Source organism: Mus musculus, chromosome 16 (assembly GCF_000001635.26).
Source record: "Mus musculus strain C57BL/6J chromosome 16, GRCm38.p6 C57BL/6J".
NCBI lineage: Eukaryota > Metazoa > Chordata > Mammalia > Rodentia > Muridae > Mus > Mus musculus.
In genome coordinates, this window is record NC_000082.6 from 92640906 (window position 1) to 92663211 (window position 22306).

The window sequence follows — 22306 nt, forward strand, 5'->3', positions numbered from 1 at the left end:
GCAGAAGTCAGGACACCTTCATGATGGTTCCCAGGGAAATCAGAGCCCAAGACCTAAAATGACCCATGTGTGTTGCTTGGAGCCATTCCTAAAAGGGAGGTGTGAGGGACCAGGCCCGGCTACCCCAGAACTCTGTAATCTGCTCTACTCCTGCTGTAAAAGGAACGGAGAAAAGCCCTGAAATTTGGCAGGACTTAACAATGGTGTCCTGACTTGCGTAAACAGGCAGCCATGACAAAACAGCTTTCTATTCCACTCAAAGACTTGCTCAAATAGGAAGTCGAAATTAACCTCGGCTGTTTTAAAGTTAAAACCTCAACAAACAAAACAGTGGTTTGGTGGCATGGTAACTGTCTTCCCTCTCCATCTGAACCCCAGTGCAGATCACTCGAGGTGTCTATTTGGTAAGATAAGGAAATGTGATATTCTATACCCATGATCCTCTGCTGGCAGAGCCAAGGGGTGGCTCCAGCCTGCAGTCTTCTGCTGCTCCACAGACGCTCCCCTGCAGTGACTGTCACCTCTAAAGCTGACAATCATTCCTGTGTCTCTGTGGTGTCCAGGGGACACCGCCCTGGCTACTTCTGGGATAGTTTTCTTAAAACTGTGACTGCCATTTCAGAGAGCCACAGTCCCATGGTGCATCGCTTAAATTCCCACCTTAAGTAGGCACGTGTGCTCTACGGCTAGGACCAGGCAGTAACTGCCCGCAACGCCAGGAACAATGTGAAGAACTTGCCTGTTACACTATCCCTGTTAATGTTTACATTTCAAGGGTGAAAAAAAATCAGGAGTTCACTCAAAACTAGATTTGTATAAAATAGCACTTTCTTATAAGAAGAGATACCAGAGAAGAGCCGGAGAAGGGAGAAGGAAGAAAGAAGAGAGGAGAGAAACCCAGAAGGTGGGAGAGAGAACACAAGAAAGAGAAATTGGTTTTATATGCAGTATCTTCAATGGGGTTTGAAACCGCGTGTCTGCCTGGAGGCCAGTAAATCCCTGCTTATCAAATTTATATACTGGAGAGGAAAAAAAATCCACAATATAGTCCACACATCTTCTCAGAGTACCAACCAAGCCCCTAGGACACTCTAAGAGCAAGTGCAGTGTTCTGGAGAGTCACCGATGCGCAGCCACCTGTCCATGACCATGCCTCTGTGCACAGGTGGGTGGTTCCAAAGGCCCAGGGCTCCCTTGAGCCCACCCACCCTCTGCAGTTTCTAGGGACGAGGTATGTAAGACGGCAAACTGAAGCAGTCCGGGTTCATGAGGCAGGCAGAGGCAACCATCTGAATTTGCTCCTGCATGGTTTGGCACTGGCTTTAAAGACGCTTACCAGTTTTGGTTTGACTGTAAGTAAAAGACCAGCCTCCTTCTCAGCTCACGGGCGCTCGGGGCAGCCAGGAGAGGGCAAGAGAACAGCCTTTTCTTTGGGTTTTAGACATGGGATCCCGGAGAAAACGTGTGTGAACTTAAGTGAGAGTAAACAGAAGGCAGAGAAATGTCCTTGGATATCTCCTTCTCCCACAGTCCATCCATCTCACCTAAAGTGTGTCATTTGCCTCAATTCACCACCGAGCTGCACTGTGGGACCTTGGAAAATTAGTGTGGGTATTTTGAGTGATTATTCGTCACTATTACACACACACACACACACACACACACACACACACACACAAAAACACCTAAGGATTTTGGTGTGGCCTTTTTCTAAACATACCTAGGAAGAAAGCCTAATTTTTGTGTCTGTTCATATAAAAGAGAGGCGCTGTGCTGTGCTAACACGGTCTCATGTATCTCTGGTTGGCTTCAAGCTGGCTACGTAGCCATGGCTGGCCTTGAACTCTTGATTCTGCTGTCTCCATCCTGCAAGTACTATGATAACTTGACTGTAATACCATGCCTGGGGGTATAGGCTTTCTATATTACATTCTGGAAAATGTGGGCCTATTTGTGAGCCCTGCATGTGTTTCTCCCCAGAGACAGCAATCGGCTCAGATAAAAACCTTATCAAGTAGATGCCCCCTTTTCTCCTGTGAAGCTCAGAGGACACTAGTCTTTGCTTTCTGTGAAGGGCAGAGCCCCACTCCTGCTGCCCATCCTCTGCCCCTTTCTTTGTATGGGCTGCTCATCCCTTCATTTGAGTTGCCCAGGCCTGCATCTCTGCAGGAGTATTGCTGTAAGCATGCCATATTAATAGCTGTGTCCCACCTGTCCCAGAGAAAACTGCCTTTTGGTTATTATAATGGTATATCACTGAACAAACAGATTCCGACGTCAGCCGTCCGACTGGGGAAATGCAGTGAGCATTATCTAACTTGGCACAGAGGGTATGTGCAGTTATTACATCTTACAGCGTGTTTGCCACTGGTGACTGGCCCACAGAGTGACCAGAACTCACGCTACTGATCTGAAAATGTTCTGCCTGATACAGCCCACACCACATACATACACACGCATGCCTCTTTCATATTTTGAAAGAAGAGATATTAAATGAAAACTTAGCATAAAATCTAAAGGCAACAAGAACTTAAAAACCCCTTGCTGGATTTGTATGTGTATGTGTGTTTATACATGTATACACAACACATACATACATACATACATACATGCAAGCAACTGTGTGTATCGTGGCTTCAAGACTAATGGGTAGATAAGAAAACAACATAGTAGAAAACAAGTCTTACAAAAACCTCTCGTCAGCTTCTATACAGGAGGCTATTTGTATCTGAAGGCTCTATAGCTAAAGATTAAACCGAAGGTGGGTTGATAATACAGCTTTTTAAATGTACACATATTGAAATGTATTTTCGTCAGGATTCCCTACGTAATATAACTTGGTGATTGTCAACATAGCATGAATAGCGTGTTAGATGCTAGCCGCAGAACGGATTACAGTCTCCAGGATGATGTCCACAGGCCTAGGCAAGTACTAGGACATATTGAACTCCTGTGGAGTTTGATACCTGGAACCGATAACTGCAAGGGTACCAAGAGAGATACACGCGTGTAGCCATGTACACATATGGCTTCCACAGCCACGATTCCCTCCCATGCTCAGCAGCCACACTTCTCAGAGTAGAGATACTCTGCAGATGGAACAGCGTTCTCCTCATTAAGCTCCCAGCTGATGCTGCGGGGTTTCAACAGTTCCCTTAGAGCACCCAGAAAGGCCTGGCAGCCCCGGTGCTTTCTGCGCCTGGGACTCCAGCAAAGACAGAGGGTAGTGGGCTCCGTGGGGTACTTACCCTGCATCTGACTTTGAGGCTGAGGGTTAAAGGCAGTGGAGTGGTTCAAGGAGGCCCGAGGGTTGGGCGTGGGGGCTGGGTGGTGCGGGCTGACCCTCATGGCCGTGCGCCGCAGCTGCTCCAATTCACTGAGCCGCTCGGAAAAGGACAAACTCCCGGGCTTGGTCTGATCATCTAGTTTCTGCCGATGTCCTAGTGTAGGGACCGGGAGGGGAAGGGAGGAGGAGGAGGAGAGGGAGGCAGGGAAGGAGGGAGGGAAGAGATCAGAAAACGTGTTGTGGAGGGGACTTTTCTTATCTTTCCCCTCCCTCTCCCTTCACCCCCAAGGTGAGCTTGTTGGACATTGCCCCTTGGGCTGGCTGCCTGTGGGAACCAGGGCTATCCTTCTGATAGCCCGCTGAGGTTCCTTCAGCCCACTGGTCCCTGGCTGTTGCCTCAGTCTGGGACTCGGTGCCCACAGCTCTCCGCACATCCCCTCGGGTGGGCAGACACTAGTGAGCGGAACTGCTGATGGTGGCCCCGGGTAAGAAGCCCGTTGCTTGTTGGCTGTGGGCCTCAGGCTGGGAACAGAACTGTGGCAGCCAAGAAAGGTGCCCTCCCGGGGTCAAGAATGCCCTGCCTTCCTGAAAACCTGAGCAGCAGGTCTGAGAGGTGCCAGAGTGGGCCCTGGAACGTAGCAGCGTGTCCCTTCAACAGGAAATTGGGTGCAGCTGCAAACCCACAGCCGAGGAGTGAGATTTCCTGTTACACGCAGGCAGGCACAGGGCATCCCTCTCTGCCCTCACACACCCAGGCCCCTTCCTCCTTCGTACAGGCTCCTCAGAAGCATCCTTACTTCCCTGAAGCCCACTCCCTGGGCGGATCCCTAGGAGGAAGTAGGCAGAAAGGTGCAGCGTGGGTCTGTTCCAATATTTCTAGTAGGCCAGGCCCTTGGGAGCTCAGAGGGAGTGGCCAGCTGGTCTGCTGATTTTCCCTCGGAATGAAAAGCAAGGTGGGATGCTTGCTGTCGTGTAAGGGTGGTAGGTGTCTCTGTTACCAGGAAACAGCAAGTAGGGGCATCCACGTGGGCCAGTCAGGAGGGCTGGGCCTCCCGCTTTTTTTTTTTTTTCCCTCTCCATCCCCTTCAAAGTATTATGCAGACTAGAGATTGTAGAGGAGCCCAGCCTCCCACACAGTCACAGTAGAGATCCATTCCTCCTTTTAAGAGGCCGACTTTGTTGTTTCCTCCTCGTTCTCAAGGTTTGTTTGACTAGAACCGTTGACTGAGCCAGGGCCATTCTCCTGTCAATGGTTACACAGCCTGAGCCACAATCATCCTCCTGTACACAGCCTCACAACAAGACAGGGGAAGCCGTTGGCTTCTGCCCATAGAAATGCTGTTGCTGCTACCCCAGCCCAGCCCAGAGCTACACGGAGGACCCTGGACCATTCTTCCAGCACAGGAGTGGTTACAAGGCTACCCCGCCCACCACCTAGTTCCCGATTGCTACAATTATAAAATTATGTCGTAGAAGTTGTGTTATGGTTTCAAATCCCCGCGGCTTGCTATTTCTTCCTGCTACGGGCCTCCTTGGCACTGCCGACACGGTCTCAGATTCCAGGCCAGAAAAAGGGCCCACTATATTGCAGCGATTTTTATCACTGACAAGACCTGTTTGGCTCCAAATGGAGGAAAAAAAAAAGCTTAAGCATAATATTTGTGTAGTTCACATGCAGCGCTCGCTCTTTCCACGTATCGCCACGGCAAATCTGGACTGTCATTCAGAGCTCACAACACTGGACTCAAACACAAACACCCTGAGTCACGCAGGCTCGGCCGGGGCGCATGGGAGAGGCCTCTTGTAGCCGGAGTATTTAAAGCTCTATGGACAAAAGAGGCCAAGTTCCCGAGCCACCCCCTCCAGCCTTTTACCAGCAGAAGTACAAAAACTTCTTTTTCTAGAGCCTTCTACCTTGCTCAGTCTTAGTATATGTAGTTCGGTGTGCAGCCCTCTCTGGATCCTCCCTCTTCTTTTCTTTGCGACCTAATCAGTCCCCACTCCTCATCCCACCTGAGAAACCTCAGGCTTTCTCACAGAAAAACAATCTGAGCTCTAAAGCCATTTAAAGCGTGATGCGGCCCCTTTTAAGTGTCTGCCGTGGTCTCTCATGCCAGTCAAGGAAGAGGAAGGTGGGAAACATGACGCTGGATAGCTTGTATGGTCTCAGAAAGAATGTGGGTCAGCAAGAGCTTGCAGCAGGCTTTGTCTGTGTCGCAGCCTCGCATTCCTGAGGCACCCAGTGGCATTTTGGAAGAACACCGTGAAGGACAGTGTGTAGCCATAGGAAGGGCATGCGTGTGTGTGTGTGTGTGTGTGTGTGTGTGTCTGTGTGTGTGTCTGTGTGTGCGCGCGTGCGCATGAGCCCCCTCACTTGTGTGCATGATCATTCTAAAGTCAGAGCATCAGTTAATGGTGGTGTCTCTGGCCAGCCTTTGAAGAATGGCTATCTGAGTATCTGGCTCTGTGAATTTGGGGACTTGATCACTGAGAACTCAAACAGGAATAAGCTGTTTGTGGCAAGTGGACAAGCCCCTATGTGGCCAACACACGTGACATATTATTTTTATTTCTCTTCCCTCGTTACTCAGTTAAAAAAAAAAAAAAAGGACTCCTAATATGTGATCTGTTTTCGTAGCAGCTGACACCTGCCAGAATCGTAGTCATTTACAGAGATTAACTGATGACTGCCTGCTCTGGCAGGAATGCCTGGGCCTGGCTTCTCAGAGCTGCTTCCTAAGCCCCATGAGTCTAGAAAGTCCCGAGCTGGGTCTAGTGCTCTGGATTAGGGAATACTTCATTCCATGCTCTCTCCGTGTGCATTCTGGGAGTCTGTAGGAGAGGTTCTGCCTGAGAGAAAGCTTGAACCCCACATCCACAGGGTGTTAGAGAGTTGCAACACCAGGACACCCAGGGAACGCAGGGCATCATCATGTTCAAGGCGTGGCCCCAAGTGCATTTAGAATCAAGAGCACCTAATTCTCTTCTGAAACCATTGGGCTTTGTGTGCCAAACAGCAATATTTTGCATGGAACATAGGAGCTTCCGATGGAAACTCTCAGGCTGGGGGAAAATGAATGCTTTATGTCTTTAGTTTCCTGGATCTGTATGCTATTAAAATATCAATTTGCCCCCTGAATTTTAAATGCAGGAGTATGGAAAGTGCCCACTCTGAAATCCCTGCTTCACTCTTACTGATTACTGGGCTCTGGAGGGTAACAGGGAATTCAACACTGGATCAAACCACCGGAGGACTGTAACATAGACTAAACACACACATTCTGGTAACCTGGGCTTTCAAGTTCACTGCGAGTCCATCGTGAAGGTTTCCAGAGTGGGGCTTCAAGCTGTGACCACAAGGTACTGGGTGCATCTTTCTGAAGCTCACACAGAGCTGAAAGGAGGTCCCAGATATTCTATTATTATTTTTACATATTTCGAGAAAACACTGCTCAGAATGTTATTATAAACACACAGCCTAGAAAACAACAAAAAATGGGAAGAGAAAGATATAATAAAGTAAACTCATGCTACTCTGCCCAGTGGCTCCATCCCAGACAGGTCTCTCTATTTCCCTGAGGTGGCTGCCCATCAGAGCACCCCTAAGCGTTATTGTATTTTATGGTAGATAATAAGGTCAGTTGCCATCTTCTTTCTGTTAAAAACAGAGCAGAATAGCACGCACAACTCACTACCACCTCAGCTGCCTTTGCCAGGGCACCACTGTGGTCTGCGGCTGTAAATGACTGAAATAGAGCATCTGCTTCTCTATCAAGGCAATGAGGTGGAATTGCCAGATTTTCCTGGAAACCTTTGATTAGCCAACCTGTCAGCTCCTATTTCTGACCGCAGTTTTCTGGTTTTCTTGATAGATCACATGGCATATACTGAAAGTCTTGTCCTGCTGAGCAGATTGGAAAAGTCTATGCAAAATGGCAACACTGAAAATATTCTCTCTCTCTCTCTCTCTCTCTCTCTCTCTCTCTCTCTCTCTCTCTGTTTGTGTGTGTGTAAACTGTGGTTCTCCTAAAACTAATGGTGAATTATATAAATTATATATATTCACCTTTAAAATGACATCTGCATTTCAGAAAATATCCTTCAGCTAACCCAATGGTGGCTACATGATCTGGGTATAAGAGGCTCACTCTTCTTTGGTTGGGGCAGTTTTATGTCTATGGAAGGGCAGTGTAGAGAACACCTCACCTTCTTTGTGTCCCAGTCAGTGGCTAACTGCACTGAACTCAGCTCTGACCCTTCCTTGAACTGTCTTGCAGTAAGACAAGCCTTCCAACCAGCAAACCGGCTATCTCCCAGCTAATTAAATGTTGAGAAATACTGTCTCCTATTGCATATTATTCACATATTACAAAGCACTGGGCATGTAGCTCAGTGAGAAACTGCTTCCAAACATTCACGAGGCCCCAAGTCTCAGTGCTAGCATCGTAAAAGGGGGAAGAGAGAGAGAGAGAGAGAGAAATTCAGTTTAGCAAACATTTAAATTAATTAAACTACATTTAAATTAATCCACGTACTATACCTAAAACATGCAATGATATTATATGATGTATGCTAATATATACCCTAATACATTTTATATATGTATGTTTTTACAGATTGTCTGATGTTATGTGAACTTAGATGGTTTCATCTCGTCTCTTCATTTCCTCTCGTGCCATCATGCAAAGAAAACAGGACACAGCTGTTACACCGAAGAACTAGAAAAGGGCCAGAGAAATCAGCCATATCTTTTAAAATGACAGATGACAAGCCAAGTTCAGAGAGGTTCTAACGTTTTGCCCATCTCACGCAGCCAGATGGAGGAAGAATACGGGTCCCAACCCACCCTCAGTGCCCCAGTCCTCCCATCCGACACCCAGAGCACCCAGAATGAGTTGTTTTGATTTTGGTGACCCCCTCCCTGCCTAAGTGAAGAAATACAGAGACACAACCAAATTGAGTTTAGATCACAGGTCATGCACTCCTCTTTGTCCCACTTCTGTCCCCAGTATGACCCATGGGTGAGGAGGGCCAGAGGGGCACAGTGGTCTGCAGCCCTCTGAGGGATCTCTATACCCGGAGCACTTGGAAACTCTTGCTAGGAAGTCTAGAGTAAAGACCTGTAGAACTTCAGTTTCTAGGAAGATCTGTGTGCTGCCGCTATTGCTGGTGCCAGGTATATGTGTGAGAGGAGGGGGGAGGGGCTCCCCCTCCTGGCCCGTGAATTTCCCATGAGCACCATGACTTCCCTTCTCCTACAGACTTCTGCTTTGCAGAGAGCTGGAGAATAAAATACCACTTACAATCCCTACCTCAGTATATGTGGGTGACTGCTTGATTTCTGTATACTACCAAGCCGGTGGCATTCAAGCTTCTGATCTAAACTGCCCCATATTTGTACCTACAACCCACGCATGTCTTCCTGAATTCTTTCCATCTTCTGAAACTCAGATTTTTTTTTACATTGTATCTTTTGGGGAACAACAAGAAGAAAAGTCTTCCCACTTAATAGACATGTGTTTGTTTGTTTGTTTGTTCTAAGAAGAACATTTCTGTTCATTGTTGAATGAATTGGCACGTGCAGGGCTCATATTTACTGAAGACTGGCTGTACTCTAAGTTCATGGCCACTTTGTGATGGCCCCGTTCGGTGTGAAGACTGGCGATCCTTTGGTCTGTTTTTAAACCGTTGTAAGGTATATACAGAGAGGCTCTTCCTGCTGATTGTCATATCTCCTGCTGTGGCTAGATGGCCTTGGTGACAACAGTGGTTCTCAGCTTTCCTAATGCTGCGGCCCTTTAATACAGCTCCTCACGTTGTGGTGAACCCCAACTGCAACATTGTTTTTCATTGCTACCTTTTTACTACTGTTATGAATCATAATGTAAATATTTTTGGAGCTAGACGGTTGCCAGCGGGATTGCAACCCATAGGTTGAGTAGCATGGAGTTAGAGACTCCTCAGAATTCTTGCGGGAGAAGTGGGACCTGCCTTACTGTCAGAGGGAGTGTGAGCACAGCAGGGACCATGGTGCTCATACAGAGCTTATTGTTCTATTTAGGACATGTAGCAGGTCAGAGCTCAGAGTGCCCCTGAGGGCCAGGGTGTCAATGCAGCCTCTGACTCCTCCCCGCTGAGGCGGCCCTCACTAGGAGACACCACTACCCATCTGGCACCCCTTGTTCTAAGTCTGTGCTTCCTGCAGACTCTTCTGTGGGCTCCTTATCTGCAAGTCTGGAATTAAAGGACTAAGGTGGATTCCTCCCAAGGGCACCCATGGCAATTACGTCTGCCGCCCGACCGCCCGCATCTCCTCGGCTGGGGCTGACTGGATGGCTCTAAGCTTGCTGCTTCTTAACAACTTCATGGGATGCCTTGGCTCAATTTCCTTAGTGTTTCTTTTAGGCAAATACCTGGTCTTTAGAGCTTGTCCCCAACCTAACCATTAAGACAGTCTTTAGAGCTCTGACTCTCTCTCTCTCTCTCTCTCTCTCTCTCTCTCTCTCTCTCTCTGTGTGTGTGTGTGTGTGTGTGTGTGTGTGTGTGTGTGTGTGTGTGTGTCAGGCTGCCATGTAATCCAGGCTCGTCTTGAAACCACTATGTAAGATGACCTTGAACTCCTGATCTTTCTGAGTACTGCAGAGACATGTATCTACACTATACCAAGTTTACACATTGCTAGGGATTAAACTCCAGGCTTTATGCATTCTAAGCATGAACTCTACCCACTGGCTTCACCCTCAGCATCTGGCTTTTTCCACAGCACCATTGTGTCACTGTGGTGTGTCTGTGCCTGCTGAACCTTGAGTCTATGGAGACATGAATCCTGCTGTCTCCTTAGTACCTAAGGCTCCGGGCACACATCCGGCTAAGGCTAAATGCTGACTAAACAACCAGCTTTAACCCAGCAAACAGATATTCTTGATCAGCACCATCCACCCTTCCTTCCCAAGACTAGAGGAAAGTAGAATTAATTCATTTGGGGCAAAGGAATCCAGAACTAAGTGTGTGAGCAGTGTGACTGCTGTGTGGACATAGTATGACTGCTGTGAAGATACCTGCTGAGGCAAAGTCTCAGGCTGGGCAGTGTGGCTCCCTGAAGAACTGTCCTGTCAGAGTCAAATCTGTCACCAAACCATTCTTTTCATCATGCGGAAAAGTAAGACAAGTCCCTTGTGCAGAGCCAAGCACAGCACACTGGCATGAGCCTTGTGCAGAGCCAAGCACAGCACACTGGCATGAGTCAGCAGCCAGAGTGGATTCTGCTTTTCTCTGATGCACGTGTGTGTGTTCACACACATGCTGATGCCACACATGCATATGCCACATGCTTATACCATGTGCATTGCATGCATCTACATACACACGTACCACATACTCACACATGTGCATGTCTATATATTCCTATCAACTCATATCTTCACCATGCTGGTATACAGTACATACTTCTATCATATCATACATATATGTAATATATATGTAATGTGTTTATATATACTACACACATGTATGTAGCACATGTCTACTACACACATATACACGATAGCACATATATATGTTATATGTACATACAATGTGTTTATATCACATATACATATAACATGTTCTATATATGTATTATATCTATCACACACACATATAAGTCACACATATATGTATGCATTTGTCATATATTTGTGTGTGTGTGTACCTGTGTGTGATCCACCCATGCACACATACACATTCACATTTCTCAATCAGACACAAACTATTCCTTGATCCACACACGGAACAGTAAAGCCAGCGGAGGCCAAATCCAGACCAAGCCTGACAGTCACAGACAACAGGCTGACAGGCCCCGCCTCTCCTGCTCCCTGAGGCCCCAGGACTCCTCTCTCCCTCTTTGAGCCCCAGGATTCAGGGAGAAAAAAAAAGCAGCAGTCTCTATCAGTCATTCTCCATTCTGGGCCTTGAGTGACAGACTTCAGGTGTGGTGGCTCCCATGGGACCCTGGTGTCCTGAGAGTAGAGGGGTTTGTCTCTGTGGTCATCACCCTCCCTCACCTCCTGCTTTGTCTGGTGACTAAGGAGGTAATTGTAGCTTAGAGCAGAAGCTGTCTGGTTATCTTGTGCTCCTGACCCGCAGTGGTCCTCCGTGGGGGTGGCCGCCTGTGGGAGAACTGCAGGGAACTCACACGGCAAGACCTGCTCCTTTGCCAGCCTGTAATCTCAACTGTTATCTAACTCTCCTGAAAGCACGGTCTCAGGACCCCCCTCTGTAAAGTGTAATTAAAAAGTAAGCTGATGTAACTGTTCTTATCCATCTACCGGAGCAGCTCTGACACGGATAGACTTCAGGGAAGACAGCCATGGGAGGACTGCAGGACACAGGCAGAGGCAGGAGAGCTCTCTAGTCTCTGAAATGCACCTGGACTCGGGCCTTCAGCAGGGCAAGCCCTAGGTTGCACGGGCCTGGGAGGAAGGAGAAGACACTCAGAGGCCCCCACCTCCATCTCCATGCTCAGCGCTGGGTCTGAGCAATCCTGCATCTCTCACTTCTCCTAATGAGCTGTCCTTCTCCTGTTCCTGCCATGCTACATGTGATTGGCAGTGGTGCTGAGTATGTTTGCACAGAGTCCAGATAAACAGAGGCCTCTTGGAGGAGGCTGAGTGATGTCCCTGTAAAACCTGGCTGGACGGAGGAGTGAGAAAGCGAGCGAGTGAGTGATTGATTGGATGTCCTTCTCTGGGGTTCTCGGCTCGCAGCATCAACAACGATCTTTCTCCCTCCGTGCTTAGGAAAAGGGGGTAAAGAAAAGGCTCCATCAATCCCTAAACCTGAAGAGGAAAAAAAGAGCCAATTGGAGCTCTAGGCTGGCCTCAAGGAAAAGGGACCAAAGAGACAGCACAGGGCAGACGCTGAGCACCTGTGAGTTCACAGTTGTGTTTTAGCAAAGCACTGGCTGAGTGCCACACTCAAGAAAAGGTTACTTTCAAGTTGTTTGGGGGTGACTCTGTCTCTCAGCCACTGGGGTGTGTGACTGGGGAGGAGGAGGGGCGGCAGCTACAATCCAGGAATGGCCGAGTGAGCAGAATCTTGTCTACCAGTCACAAGTACCCATCAGCAAGCAGCCATGTACCTGCAGAGCACCGGCCTGGTCACTTACAAAGGGAGAGTTCTACTCATTCCAAATTCTGAGCACACCCCACCCCTCACCCCCATTTGCCCCCCTGGTGACCTCATCTCAGGCAAGGAGTAGGGAGCAGTGTGGCTACCTCCCTATCAACCCAAGACAACCTTCTGCCTCTGAGTCCTTCCCACATTTGGCAGTGGTGGGCCTTGTCCCTGGTCACCTAGGGACTGTCCTATGGGAAGCTGGTCAGGTGAGATCCAACTCCCCTCTCTCTGCTGTCTTCTATAGGAAAATCGCTTTTTCCAATGGGTTTTTGAGTCTTTCTTTTTAGTGTATCTGTTCAGCCCAGACACTGCTGTCTGTTAGGATACACTTTGGAGCCCAGAAAGAGAATCCCGGAACTGGGCAGATTGCTCTGTTGTCTCTTCCAGCCCCCCGGGGGGGGGGGCACCCCATTCCCTTCCTGTTCTCTTCTCCGTCCCCCACCCCCACCTCCCTCGCCAACACACACACACACACACACACACACACACACACACACACAGAGGGTCACCTCTGCTTCCTCCATTTTCTGTGCAGCTGCAGCTGAGGTATAGTAAGGCTACTGTATAGGACTTTGAAAGCAGGGCCGAGCAGGGCTTTCCAGACTCCATACAAGCCAGCTATTCTCTGCCTTGTTTTCTTTGGCTTCGGGTTAAGCAGCACCGAATGAGTCAAACAGTATTAACTTTCAATAGGGAAGTGGTGTGGTCAACCAAAGCTGTTTGTGGCTAGATTGTGGAGATAGGTAGGGCAGGTAATGAGGAAAGGCCCAGCATACGCAAGGGGGGGGGGGCAGCCTCACTCAGCAACGCTCTGGCAATTAAGTCAACAGAACTCACACCATCTTTTTTTTTCCAGTTGGCTGAGGAATTAACACCAAGGTCTCTGGCCGGCCAGCTTTGGGAAGTTGGCCATTAGGCTCGGACAATTGAGCACTTTGTGTGTTTACAGATTTTTTTCCCCTTTCTTCTTTTTTTTTTCTAAGGCTGCCAAAGTCATGGGAAATATAGTTTTGATGATTTCCCCTGCTTAAGCCACTCCACTCTGCATTTATTCCCGTCCCTTTGCAGCAGCTTGGGCTGGATGGGTCGATCCTCCCTCTGGCCCTACTCCATCTTGCTCCTCACTAGCCCCTCCCCCACACCCCCAGTGGCCATCTCTTCTCCATCCCCCTTTGGACACACTCCTCAGAGCAGGTCACCTGCTAGAGGCTGGAAGAGGATGCCTTGCAAGTTCAACTGCTCCTGGAAACATTGAATCAAGCGTTGAGTTCATCAGTGCCTTAGCCCTCACTACACCCTCCTCCCAACTTTGTAGATGACAAAACTGAAGTTCCAGCAGAAGCTGAGAATTGCACAGAGCCAGGTGGCAGGGCCTGAGGGCTTTCCATTGGGCACTGCCCCCTGCTCAGGACTCAGGAGCCCTGCTGAGAAGAACTCCGCCCTCCAGACTCAGATTTCAATGTTTTCCACTTCTTCCTCTCTGCACTCTGCTACTTATTTATTTTGAGAATGGCTGAATCACTCTCAGAGCAGAAAAGATTCTCTGATCCTGCCCCCAGCCAGTGTGTTGGCAGATGCACGGACTACCCAGTGGCCTCCAGAGCCTCAGCATCAAGTAGCTGAAGGGTTTGAGGCAGGCACGGGGCACAGGGTGGATCGGTTCACCTCCCAGAAACTGAATCTCAGGCACACACAGAGACACAGATACACACACACACACACACACACACACACACACACACACACACTGTAACACACACATTTATACACATACTCACACATATACAAACAGGCACACACACACAGACAAACACACAAACAGACATAAATATGCATACACAGACAGACATACACACTCACAGACATACACAAACACACACACAGACATAAATACACATACACAGACATATACACTCACAGATACACACAGACATACACAAACAGACATATACACTCACAGATACACACAGACATACACAAACACACCACACACACACACACACACAAACAGACATAAATACACATACACAGACAAACAGACATACACACTCAGACACACACTCACAGACGTACACACACAGACATAAATACACATACACAGACAGACATACACACTCACAAACACACACTCTCACATAGACACACACTCACAGACACACACTCACAGACACACACTCACACACAGACACACTCATAGACATAGACACACACACTCTCTAACACACATTCATACACATACAAACAGGCACACACAGACACACACATAGACACACACAGACACACATAAACATACACAGACACACACATAGACACACACAGACACACATAAACATACACAGACACACATAGACATGAATACACATACAGAGACACAGACACAGACGTACACTCTCACACTGTCTCTCACCCATACACCCTCACAGATATACATAGACACACAGATACTTACATACATACATACATACATACACCACACACACACACACACACACGCACGCACGCACGCACGCACGCACACACACACACACACACACACACACACACACACACACATACAGGAAATATAGACTCAGAAGCAGCAGGCTATCCTATGGTTTTGCCGCCATGAGAGCCGTATGCAGAAGAAAAACTATTTGGTCCTGGAAAAGAAAATGAATTTAAGCAAAACTCTGAACTGTGGATAAAGGCTGCTTCCTTTGTTTCCAAGTGCCTTAAAAAGTTTCTGGAGGGAGGCAAACGAGGAGGGAAAAGCCTCTCCAAGTCCAGCTTAACAGGGGTGGCTAATTTAAATGCGGACTTCTCCTGCATTCTCACCAATCTGACGAGACGAGACGGAACCTATCTTTCAGGCGGAGAGATAGTTCTGCAGTTAAGAGCACGTGTTGCTCTTCTAGAAGACCGGAGTTTGGTTCCCAGCACCGACATGGCAGCTCAGAACCAACTGTAATTCCAGTTTGAGGGGATGGAAGGACCTCTTCTGGCCTCCAGGGCACCAGGCATGCACGTGGTACACAAACATACAAGCAGGCAAAACACTCATGCACAAAATATAAAACAAGCAAGTCTAACAAAACCAAAATTATCTTTAAGAGAACAATCATTATTTTCCTTAAGATCACTAAGGATCTTGCCCAATACCTGTAAAACATTAGCAGTCGGTTTTCAGGTTGCTTTGTTTGCAAATATCTCATTCACATCTATTGTATTCCTATTACTTAGTGGATAGGCTATTTCTCTTACTTAGTTGATAAGCCACACTTTGATATATACCACTCAAATAAGACGAAACCCTATACAGTAGAGAGACTCCCCTCCCATGGTACTCATAGCTGACCCAGTAGAATTTTCTAGATGCTAGGAGCTTTGGTAGGTGACAGCAACATGGATGCCCAATGTTCTGCTGGGAAACAGAGCTACATATGACAGATAAAGCCTCTATCTGGACCCACCTGCCTGTTCTCTGAAGAGGCAGGCGCGATGCAGGTTTCACAAGGTGGTGCCTTGGTAAGGCTTGGGTTTGGTTTCTGGTGCTTCGGGATTTAAAGTGACCGTGAGGTCAAGTTGAAAGAGAAAAGGCTCCAAGTGCTGAGTCCTGTGGAACCAATTTGCCAGGTTTCCCCCTCATCTTTAAATAACTTGGTATTGGTAAATATTTGGTGAACACTTCGGCAGAATTCCATGTGATTCCTTTGGTAAATACAAGGTTGGGGATGAAGGAGACTGACTTGCCTGTGTTCCTGGTTTGTGCTTTAAATGTTACAGGGTGCTATGTGCAGGGCTATGTGAAGCACCCTCACATGGAAGTCTCCATGCATGGTATTGCAATCCCTGTGATGAAGGTTTGTTATCAGAGCCAAGACAGTGCGGAAGCTGGAGTCAGGCAGCTAGCCTCAGAGCAATGGCGCCCACCTGGTCTATCTTCCCCTTTGGAAGGTGGGCATCTGGAAACCCCTTCTACAGAGGGAAAAACAGGCACACAGCCAGTATGTATCAGAGGTCTGACTCCAATTCCCTCTCTTACTCCCTGTCGAACCCTCTGATTCTTTTCTGAAATTTGGGACTGGGGCCCCAGGAACAAGGTCAGATCAGGAGTAAAAATGTCCCTCCTGTACGTTTGCTCGTAGCATTATAAAATGAGTGGACCAGAAACGCCGTGAAGCCACCCCACAGGCAAGTAAGGCTGAGATACTCGGGTCAGAATTCCAAAAGGGACCATTAAGTCATCCTGAACTTACGAAGTGACTTATTTCAAATGTTTACATTTTTGCCTCAAATGACTAGAATATGACTTACCAGCCACGGCGTACAAAAGTAAAAAGATCCAGCAAGCAAATAAAATGCCCACTGTTCGGCATTTCAGGGCAGGCAAGTACGCTGGACTTTTTTTTTTTCAGTAACAGAGAGGGTTTTAGTCAATACTTGCTTTAATGGAACCTGGGCATATGGAATTCCTAGGAGCACAAAATTAATGCATCACCATTAATGGACTTCACAAGGGCCTGGGGAGTTGCAGATTAATTCCACTGTGTTGCTTTAAGGGTGGCGTGGGGGCGGGGGGTTGGTGGCGGTGTGTGTGGGGGAACCCACAGGAAAAGGACTTCCCTTTGGGTGCTTAAATATTTTTTCTAACCTTGGCTTTCACTATGGACAGAGACTGAGAAAGTTTGATACACTTGCAAGTTCTCCCAGGGAAAACCTTAAGATTGACCTTGACGAAAACTGAGCCACTAAGAGGGCATTTGGCACCTGGCTAATAGCCGGTGCTTTCCCGGGTCTGAGGACAGCAGAAACACTCACAGGTAGATTGGAGTTAATTTACCCCCTTCCTAAGGGCACGATCTAATGCTGCCAGAGCCCCAAGGCGGGACACCTTACAAAAGGTTTTCCGACGCAAGACACGAAAAAAAAGAGGCAGATTCAAATTAGCTACAGTGAACTTAGACGCAGATCTAAAATGAGGAGCATGAAGTTTACTTATATGATCAAAGCTTTGGGGGAAAAAAAATCCTTGTGTGTGTGTGTGTGTGTGTGTGTGTGTGTGTGTGTGTGTCAGTGGCCGGGTCCTTTGAGACACTGTGTACCAGGCTTTTCCTAATGGCCTTTCCCAGCACACAGCTTTACAGGAAAACCTAAACCCTCGGGAAAACTCCCGAGTTCCTTCAAAACGGAAAAGGGAAAGTGGTTAGGCCTTGAAAGAATTGAAATTGCCTCGGAAAGGGAAAGGGGAGAGGTAGGCATGGTAGTGTGCTCTGACAACAGGGGCTGTCTGCCACAGACCTTCAGCTAGCTGGGAGGTCATTTGTCCCCACGGAAGATGCACAACAGCTGAGTCTCCCAGAGCAACATCCACAGGTAGCAGGAGAGCCCCCTCCTCTCTCTCTCATACACACAATGGGAGGGAGCCCTTCAGAAACCTGTCTAGGCTAGGTGCTTTCTGTGTGTGCACCGCGTACAGGTCTTGCTAGAGTCTACAGGCACCCTGGAGTGATGATCCCAGTACTGTCTGTCTGTCATCTTTCATCCCTCCACATCTGCAGCTGATACAACCGGATTCAACCAAATCCAGGCTGAAAATACTTGAGGAAGAAAAAGTGCCGCACTGAGCACACACGGACTTCCCTAACAACACAGTCTCACAGGTATTCATTTATCCAGCCTTGTCTCCAGTACTTCAGTAACCCGGAGGTGACTGACAGTCTACAGGAAGATGCTCACAAGTTATCTACAAATAATCTGCCATTTGATATCAGGGGCTTCCGTGTGGCAGATATCTGAGGTGTTGGTTCCTGGAACAAATCCCCTAAGGTCAGCAAGGGCAGATGGGGGGCGGGGGGATTCTGTTCTTTTCTAGAACAATGTGAAGACTCTCCATCAGCTGTCTCGTGCATACACTGAGGCCCGAGTGTCAGGTGTGAGCTTCTTTGTTACCAGGACATAAGTTTTCTTCAAGTTGTTCACAAAGTACGACACTTGGGGACAAGTCTTTTGGAACCGTGAGGGACTTAGGAACAGTGCCCAGAATATTTTAAGGGGCCATAATATGCCAGAAAAGAAATTTACTGGGCCTAAATAAAAAAAAATCTGAAATAAAAAAAATCAAAATGCATAAATGTTTAATTACATCTCAAAAAAACGCAACATTAAGGCCACTTCATGAATTTTTAAATTTAGGAATTCACAGATCCCTTTGTTGTTTCTGTCAAAAGTCCTTTCTCATTTCCCACAAGACTCCAAGGTAAATACAAACAATAGCCGACGTCTTCTAAATGTATACTGTGTCCCAGGGAAGGTTCCCAGGGACCCCATGACACTGATATGGATGGCCATTGTCTCTGTTGGACAGAGAGCCAGGTATCAGCATCCCAAAGCTAAGCAGGGCAAGCATGACGTGCAGCATCCCAAGCTGAGTGGCAGAGGCATCAGATCAGGGCTGTTCGGACATTAGGCTTGTTACTTATAGCTAGAGAAACTGAAGATGAAGTACAAAGCCCATTCAAGAACAGAGAGAGGGTAGGGGAAGGGAAAAAGAGGAGAGAGAAAGGGAGAGGGGAAGGAGGAGGGAGGGGAAGAGAGAGGGACAGGGAGAGGGAGAATCTGAAAACCACTGTGGAAGCCCTGGTTGAGGACATGAAGGATGATCACCTCAGCTCAGGGTTGTGGCCTGTAAAGGGGCCCTGTTTGTGAAGAAGCTATACCTCTGTTTTGCTGACAAGATTTTGTTACCCCAGCTCGAGTGGGAACTAATTTAGAGATTATCTCGTCTCATTGCCTAGTTTGACCCAAGAGGAAACCAAGGACTAAAAAGTACTTAAGATAATTGCCCAAGTTCACACCCACAGGCCCGATGGCGCCAGGGTGAAAGCCTAGGTCCCGGAGTTAAGGATCCTGAAATCTTTTTACACATTTTAAGATTAAGAACGGAAGCCTCACCAGAGACAGTATTACATTGTTGGGTTCTTTTCTCTCTTTCTGCGCTTCGTACAATCATTCCTAACAAGGACAGTGTATCAGCGTAGACCCCAGTTTCACTGGGATGGTATTCTAAGTAGCAATATGATTTTGCAGTGCTCTAACTCAAAGAAATACATTCAAAGAAATGGTTTAGCTTCCATTCATTATATGTTTCTTCTCTCTTTTCCAGGCGCCAAACTGAGGAGGTGTCTTGCTTATGCCTGTATAGTCTTCCTGGTACCTGGGAAGAACCTGCTTCAGGCAGCAAGAGCCACCTAAACTTTAACAACTTCTGCACAGAAGGGGGGCACTGACTAAAAACTCACTGGGGTAGTATCAAGGTAGGCTGTTGTTCATGGGTAGTATCATAGTGAACTGTTGCTCATGGGGTAGTGTCATGATGGACTGCTGTTCATGGGTAGTGTCATGATGGACTGCTGGGTTCATGGGTAGTGTCATGATAGACTCTTGTTCATAGGCAGTGTCATGATGGACTGCTGTTCATGGGTAGTGTCATGATAGACTCTTGTTCATAGGCAGTGTCATGATGGACTGCTGTTCATGGGTAGTGTCATGATAGACTCTTGTTCACAGGCAGTGTCATGATGGACTGCTGTTCATGGGTAGTGTCATGATAGACTCTTGTTCACAGGCAGTGTCATGATGGACTGCTGTTCATGGGTAGTGTCATGATAGACTCTTGTTCACAGGCAGTGTCATGATGGACTGCTGTTCATGGGTAGTGTCATGATAGACTCTTGTTCACAGGCAGTGTCATGATGGACTGCTGTTCATGGGTAGTGTCATGAAGGACTGCTGCTGTTCACAAAGACAGAAGTATGATCTTTTCTCCCACATCCTCAGTTGCCCCAGAGAAACTTCTAGGCCTTAGTCTGAATTCAGGGAAATCTTGATGCTCACAAAACTCTTCTAGGTCTAGTGTCCAATAACTAAAATAATAAACAGGAAGAGATTCTAACATTCCTTAGAAACACTTAGGCACAGTTATTATTAATGCTTTTAAGAACTGCTTCCCTAAGTCTCTAGGTAGTTAGAGAGATTAGCAGAGTGGGAACTAAAATACTTGGGTGAAGCCCCCCAGAATCTTCTGCTTAACCTGAAATGCCTTCAGAGGGGAAGAGCAGGCATACAGAGCACTGCTCTTGACGCTCTATCTTTTGCTTTCCATCTGGGTGGAAGGAAGGAAGGAAAAACTCTCCATTTTCCTTTATGCACCATGATTCTGCCTTGAACTGATGGACACGTCTGATATCTGAACACTCCAAGGACCTGGGAGCCACGTGGCACGGTTCCCTGTGAGCACCATGACTAGCCATGGCAACCCCAAGAGCACACACTGAGTGTCCAAGCTTTACCTGGGACCCTTTGCTAAAGGGGATCCCCGTTTAGACACCTGCCCTCAGGGCTGCTCCAGTCGGTCACTGTCGTACTCTTCTCTTTGGGAAACATATAGGTTTTTGCATTATCCCTGGTTTACGTCCCATTGCCACCATGTCCTCAAGCAGACCTCAGTGACCCTCAGAGCCAATCGTTAGCACACGTGGCAGCAGGCAGCATTGGGAACTCCCTGGGAAGCACGTGGGTAACTCAGTACACCCACCGGTAGGAAGACTGACTCCAGTCAAACGTCTGGGGCAGCTTCAAAGCTATAGGAAAACCACATGTGAGTCACACCCAAGTTGATAAGCCTTCCTTATCAAAGATACAGCATCACAATGCAGCGAGGCCCAAATACCTTAGTGCTCAGAAGCAGACCTAGGTGTGCAACATCTGGATTCCACAGCTTTCATTCTGGCTGATTAGCTGGGTGACCTTGGGTAGGGTTCTTAATTAGCTTTTGCTTCAACTACCTTAACTGTTTCTCCCAAGATTTTATAAATTAATATGCCTGCAGCACTTTGAAAGGTGCTGGGCAAATAATGAGTGCTATATAATGTCAGCCACTATTATTAGTAACTCTTCTTATCCAGAGAAAAGAATATCTTGAAGAAGATCTGCACTGCTTTCAATGTTAAGAAATAAAGCCACAAACACCCATTTCACTCTTTTCTAACAGTCTCGATTTTGAGTCCATTATCACCGAATGCTTACAGATGTCTTTCATGCATTTTGCTTTTTCATTAGAAATTATTCATCAAATATAAAGGTTCTGTTTAATATACATACATGCATACATACACATGTAAGATTTTATTTATTTATTTGTGTTTGTTTGTTTGTTTGTTTATTGTCTGCTATGTCCCTTCAAAATCAAAGAAGAAAATAAATTCATGAGGCTGGGACACAGTTCAGTCAGTAAGGTGTTTGTTGCACAAGTATGAGGAACTGAATTTAGATCCTCAGCATCCCTGTCTAAAAGCCGGGTGTGGCAGCGCATACCTATAACCCTAGCACTGGTGAGGTCAACATACAAGAATCCTGGAGACTCACTATCAGCCAATCTAGCCAGAATTTCAAGCTCAGTAGGTTCCAGGTTCAGTGAGAGACCCTGACTCAGACAAACAAAAGGGCAGAAGGAGAGTGAAGGACGAAGACATGTGACATCAACCTCTAGCTTCCACGTGGGAACACACTGTAGGCACACCTGCATAAACATGCGTGTCCCACATCTCACACATGTGTACATGCATGCACACACACATACAGAAGCACGTGCATTTACTCCCAGGATGACTTCAACAAAACTCTCTAAAAAGCAGTTGGCTGACAGGCCCTTGAGTTGATCCATTCTAAGGATACTTTCATCTAGAAACGATCAGTTGGTGAATGTGATGGTTTGGATATATTTGGCCCAGGGAGTGGCACTATTAGAAGGTGTGGCCCAGTCAGAGTAGGTGTGTCACTGTGGGTGTAGGCTTTAAGACCCTTATCCTACCTGCCTGGAAGCTAGTA

The 22306-nt window shown here is 47.3% G+C and overlaps 1 protein-coding gene across 4 annotated transcripts in view; it reads right to left on the reverse strand.

Moving 5' to 3' along the window:
- Nucleotides 1-22306, reverse strand: part of Runx1 (runt related transcription factor 1) — a 224609-nt gene that overhangs the window by 39440 nt on the left and 162863 nt on the right. For 2 of the 4 annotated variants that reach the window (NM_001111021.2, NM_001111023.2), the window contains one exon: nt 3249-3440. The exons of the other annotated variants lie outside the window; for them this stretch is intronic. In NM_001111021.2, the coding sequence (NP_001104491.1) occupies nt 3249-3440 (192 nt within the window). The remainder of the gene's footprint in view (nt 1-3248; nt 3441-22306) is intronic. 4 annotated transcript variants of the gene reach the window in all.